Source organism: Salvelinus fontinalis, chromosome 21 (assembly GCF_029448725.1).
Source record: "Salvelinus fontinalis isolate EN_2023a chromosome 21, ASM2944872v1, whole genome shotgun sequence".
NCBI classification, from domain to species: domain Eukaryota; kingdom Metazoa; phylum Chordata; class Actinopteri; order Salmoniformes; family Salmonidae; genus Salvelinus; species Salvelinus fontinalis.
In genome coordinates, this window is record NC_074685.1 from 20370640 (window position 1) to 20376604 (window position 5965).

The 5965-nt window shown below is 46.3% G+C and overlaps 1 protein-coding gene across 1 annotated transcript; it reads right to left on the minus strand.

Annotated features, from left to right (window-relative positions):
- Positions 1-364: 364 nt before the first annotated feature.
- LOC129818394 (neurofilament medium polypeptide-like) lies at positions 365-5752 on the minus strand. Its single transcript, XM_055874236.1, has 3 exons — positions 4594-5752; positions 3481-3605; positions 365-3288 (listed from the first exon to the last, which is right to left on the minus strand). Exons 1-3 carry the CDS (start codon positions 5635-5637, stop codon positions 1242-1244), a joined length of 3216 nt encoding a protein of 1071 aa, XP_055730211.1. The 5' UTR covers positions 5638-5752; the 3' UTR covers positions 365-1241.
- Between the last annotated feature and the right edge of the window lie 213 nt (positions 5753-5965).

Sequence of the window (5965 nt, forward strand, 5' to 3'; positions counted from 1 at the left end):
ATTGTTTTTGGTAAGAAATGTGCTATGTAAATAAAGTTTGATTTGATAAATCAAGTGCTATAATAAAATGCTATTTGCATGAAAATGCCATGGGTGCATCGTTTATATTATGGTTGGTGGCTCATTCTTTGATGGTATGCACATATTACAGTGTAAGTTTAAATATCTGTAGAGGACAGCCTCTGGATGGTGATGTGGTTTTGTATAATTTCTAGGCTACAAAAGATCATGAAGCATGCAGTCCCACCCCTATGAAAGCAGGTGAAGAAATAGAATAGTGTGCATGTTGGGGTGAGACAGCTACTGTAAATGAACAAGTGAAAGGACATGACAGGACAATTGCATAAAGGAACAAGAGACCATATTTGTATTTCAGTATGACATTTATTGAGCAAATGCTGCTGGGAAATAGTTCATGATGAGTAAAGACATGGGATTGCAAACTGTAGCACCTCATTTATGTTCGCTATTTAAATTCAAGTCCATCCTATGCATACAAGAATGTATGTGTGCGCATTTACATATTTATTTTGAATTGCACTCATTAGGTAAACATAATAGATACTGATAAAACGCATGTTTAAGGCTCAGAGTTTCTTCAAGGTTCTTTATGCTTTAGTTGCTTCGGGTACTGTATGTTTATGATCATCAGTACATTGCACCATCGACTTTCTTATTCTTCACTATATTGTGTTGTAGACGATTGTATTTTTGGCTCAGTTGGTATCTTCACATAAAAAGGCTAGTCCTTTTGAACATGTATCTCTAAAGTGGACCCACCAACCCAGGCACCCCTTTTGAATTAACATTTGAATTAACATACATTTCTATCACTCTCCCACCCACATACAGTATGCATCTAAACTGTAACCCTTCCATCCATACATACAGGTTAGAGCGGAGGGGACTCCCTCCCTGAGCTAGCATGCAGACGCTCCCACCCGTGAGCCCTCCCGTGAACTGCAGGGGAAAATAAAGACAATTAATAATCTGTCCCACTACCACATTTTCCTGATATAATCTGCAGCAAAACCCATTTAAAGCTTTCTCTCAACATGCATTTTTTAAACTTTAGCTTTGTCACATCATATGGCTTCTCTCGTTGCTTTTCTGTATGTTTGAGAGTGGTTATCTTTATTACATCGCTCTAGCTCTATGATTTCTTTGTTATGTTAGTTCTGGGTTGATTGCTTGTTGTCGTGTCGTCTTTGTTCCTCCTGAGTGGGTTGGATGGGGCGCAGTTACTCAGTTTCAGTCACCACCTTGACGGACTGGGAAGAGTGTTTCTCCATCTTCTTGCTGGAGACTGTCTTCTCCTGCATCACATCCTCAGACTCCTTCACAGTCTCGGTGACAGTGACCGATTTGGTGACATGCTTGGCCCCGTCCTCTCCAGTGGTGATGGTCTCCACTGTTTTGGTGATGACCACCTTCTGGTCCTTTGGATCATCTTTCTGGTCGGGGTCATCTTTAGTGGGGCTCTCGTCCACTCCATTTGAGATAACATCCTTCTCCTCTGCCTCTTTCCCACCCTCATCCTTCTTGTCCTTGTCCTCTGGGGCAGTCTTCTCCACATCTCCGTTCATGGCTGCGTCTTTCTTTTCTATCTTTTTCTCTTCCTCTGAATCACTCTTTTTGTCTACTTTCTCTTCTGCAGCCTTGGGGGCCTCTGACTTTGGAGCTTCTGGTTTGGGGGCCTCACCCTTAGGGGACTCTGCCTTGGGGGATCCTAATTTGGGGGATTCCGATTTGGGGGAGCCAGCAGGTTTTGGGGATTCAGATTTGGGGGAGCCAGCAGGTTTTGGGGATTCCGATTTGGGGGAGCCAGCAGGTTTTGGGGATTCAGATTTGGGGGAGCCAGCAGGTTTTGGGGATTCAGATTTAGGGGATCCAGCAGGTTTTGGGGATTCAGAAGTAGGGGATCCAGCAGGTTTTGGGGATTCAGATTTAGGGGATCCAGCAGGTTTTGGAGATTCAGAAGTAGGGGATCCAGCAGGTTTTGGGGATTCAGATTTAGGGGATCCAGCAGGTTTTGGGGATTCAGAAGTAGGGGATACAGCAGGTTTTGGGGATTCAGATTTAGGGGATCCAGCAGGTTTTGGAGATTCAGATTTAGGGGATCCAGCAGGTTTTGGGGATTCAGATTTAGGGGATCCAGCAAGTTTTGGGGATTCAGATTTAGGGGATCCAGCAGGTTTTGGGGATTCAGATTTAGGGGATCCAGAAGGTTTTGGTGATTCAGATTTAGGGGATCCAGCAGGTTTTGGGGATTCAGATTTGGGGGATCCAGCAGGTTTTGGCGATTCAGATTTGGGGGAGCCAGGTTTTGGAGATTCAGATTTGGGGGTTACAGCTTTGGGGGATTCATTTTTGGGGGATCCAGCTTTTGGTGACTCAGACTTGGGAGACCCAGCCTTTGGGGATTCAGCTTTTAGGGAGTCTGGCTTGGAGGGCTTTGGGGCCTCAGATTTCTGGACCTCAACTTTTGGGGCCTCACTCTTGGGGGATTCTGTTTTGGGAGACTCTGTCTTGGCTACAGCTGCCTTCTCATCTGTTTCGTCTTCTTTCTCATCCTTTCCTTTCTTCTCATCTTCCTCATCCTTATCATCTCCATCTTTGGATCCTTTGTCACTACCTGCATCTTCATCTTGATCATCACCCTTCACTTCTCCCTCTCCCTCTCCTGTCTCCTCTTCTCCTCCGCTTCCCTCCTTCTCTCCAGCCTTCTCTTTGTCAGGAGAGGCCTTTGATTCTGGGGCTTTAGAGCACAGGACTGTCTCCTCTAATTCCCCCTCTCCTTCTCCCTCATCACCACCTTCTGTATCATCTCCCTTCTCACCCTCATCCTCACCCTCTTCTCCTTTCTCACCCTCTTCTTCTTTTTCTCCCATTTCCTCTTCATCGCCACCTTCTTTGTCCTCCTCTTCCTCCCCTGCAGGTGTGCTGGAGCTAACTTGGGCTTCAGTGGAGGCTACAACCTCTTCTGATTCACCCTCTCCCCCTTCTCCCTCTTCTCCCTCTGCTTCTTCTCCTCCCTCTTCTCCCTCATCCTCTCCGTCATCTGTTGCCTCTGCCTCCAGAGAAGCAGAAAACTCCTGGGCTATCTTATCCAGGGCCTGGTCCATCTCATCCTTCTCATCCTCTACCCTGGTCTCCTCGATGATCTCCTCTACAAACTTATGCTGAACTTTCAGTTTGGGAGGCTCATACTTGGACTTCTTAGAGGAGGTGACGGTGTGGCGGTAAGGGAAAGTGCTAAAGTGGGTCTCTTCACCTTCTAGGAGTTTCCTGCAAGAACAGTAGAACATGAGATATAGTTTAGGCCTAATATAAAAATGTAGTTTCTATATATAAATTAGATCTTTATGTGTTTATTAAACATGCTGAATTAGCTATTTTGTTTTGAAATGAGTAAACATATATTTTAAAAAAAGTTTTTCCAATGTTAGGCCTAATTAGCGCTCTGTCGTCGCAGTGTACCTGTATGCAGCAATCTCAATGTCGAGGGCCATCTTGACATTGAGCAGGTCCTGGTACTCACGCAGATGGCGCGCCATCTCCCACTTCGTGCCCTTGAGCTCATTATCCAGCTGGTGGATGGTCTCCTGCAGAGAACAAGACCGAGAGACACAAGCTGGTTAAGAGCTATTATTTCTTATGCCTATATGGAACTCTGAAATAATACTTGGCTATTTATTTTTGGTGTAGGGAGGACACATTTCTCCATAAGGACACTGCTTTCTAAACATCATAAGAAAACTATCAAAAATACAATGTCATATTTTGTGATCCTGGTAATTACTTCACAAGCACATTTAAACTTGTATAGGCCTACATTTGAAACAGCACTTTGAGATTCCAATAAAATATAATTGCAATAACAATTGAAATTGTGAAGTCCTCCTGTCTCATTTATGAAAAGTGAAAGTGCAAATAATTGGATAGGTTGGACTGTTGTTGTGTTAAATAATGTATTCTGACGCAGTGAACAGCACTGTGTTTCAAGGGCCCGGAGTCTCTGGCTCAGCAACGAAAAAATCATTTACAAAAACAGTCTGCTGCATTATGTCTTCCCAACCCTATAATGTCCTGACGTGCACCAAGTGTCGCAGCTTATGCGTAGCCTAATGCTCCAACATTTGGAGATGTTAAATCTGTGTCCATAAGATGTCAGCATTGTGCCATTTAGGCTATCTAAAGCAAAAGCGCAGACACCACCATTGTGCAGAGTTTATAGCCTAGTTAAAACACATGCATTTAGGGCCCACATAATAAAACATTTAGTTCGTTCAAAATCAAACTAATACAATATGTGGGGACACAATGCAAGAGTGTGTCTTTCTCTCTATCAAAGTAGGGGACTCTCCTTATAAGTAGACCTACATTTAAAATAAGAATAAAAACCTCAAAGGTGTCGTGATAATATTCTCAATTTAAAATCAACGAAAAACATATCTTATTATTTAATTTATTCTCTCCACTACATTGCTTCTCTTTACACAAAGAATACAACTTTATAGAATACTTCACCATTAAGCCTGTGGCTGGGGGTTTCTGTATGAAAATAATGCCTAGAGCGGGTCTCATCATTACCTGCAGGCTGGACAAGTCGCTGTTGTGTCGGTCCTCGATGTCATTCAACTGCCTCTCCAGTGACTCCCTGGTTCCACGGACGGACTCTAACTCCACGGTCTTGGACTGAAGCTGGCGGCGGTAGTCTGCTATCTCATCACGGGCGGACTTGATTGCATCTTTGTTTTGTTCCGCAGCATCAGTGAGCTTGGAATAGCGGCACATGAACCAGTTCTCCACCTGCTGCAGGTTCTGGTTGGAGTGGCCCTCGAGCTGGGTGCGGATCTCCCGGAGCGCCTCGGTGATGTCCGTCTTCTGGATGTCTTTCCTCTCCATGGTCACCTGCGACGCCTGCACCTGGGCGAACAGGTCGCTCACCTCTTCCTCGTGGTTGTTGCGGATAAAGGCAATCTCGTCATGCAGTGACTGAACTTTCTTCTCCAACTCTGACTTCACCAAATCAGAGTCGGTCATATCTTTTTTCAACGCCCGGATGATGCCTTCCGTCTCATCCCTGATGCGGGCTTCCTCATCTAAGCGGTCCCTAATTCTCTGGATGTCATCCTCGACGTGGTCCGTGTCGAGCTGGATCTGCGCTTTATCGTGGTGAATCTGCTCCAGCATGGAGCGCAGCTCCTGGAGTTCCTGGTCGTATAAATCCCCTAGCTGGGATTGCGACACCTGCTTCTGCCGCAGCGTCTGGATCTCCTCTTCGATCTGGCTGTTCTGCTGCTCCAGGTAGTGCACCTTGTCGATGTAACCGGCGAAGCGGTCGTTGAGCCCCTGGAGCTGCTCTTTCTCGTTGGAGCGCTTGTAGTCTCCGTTCGTTTGATTGAAATCAACGCTGTCGGCGGAGCTGAGGAGTGTGGAGCTGTACGCTCTGGCTACCGGCATATTGACGGTCCTCTTGTAGGAGGAGGTCATCGTGGAGCCTGGGCTTGCCCGGGACCAGGACTGAGAACGGAACCCGCTGGAGGGGGTGCCAGTGGAGCGGCCGTAGGTGGTCCTACTATCCATACTTCTCCTGAATGGACTCCCTATCGTGTCCACCGGGTGGTAACTCATCCGGCCAGACCAGGGGTTGCGTGTGCAGATGGAAGGGAAGGTGTGCGAGGTGGAGGAGTATGGCGAGTATGTGTTTGCAGGTGCGGGGTGGATGGCGCTCACAACATTCTTAGTCTCACCGGCTGTCCTTTATATAGGAGAAGCTTATCGCTAACAAGGCAGAGGCTGTTTTTACTGGCCCATTGATCGAACGAAGGGGGAGGGCCATGTCTCAACCCTTCATACTCTATGTAAGTGAAACTACTTGAGTGTGTGAGGGTTCGTGGGTGGCCGTTTGAAAAGCAGAGGAATGATCACACATAGGGAGAAAAAAGGAAACGGGGTGATT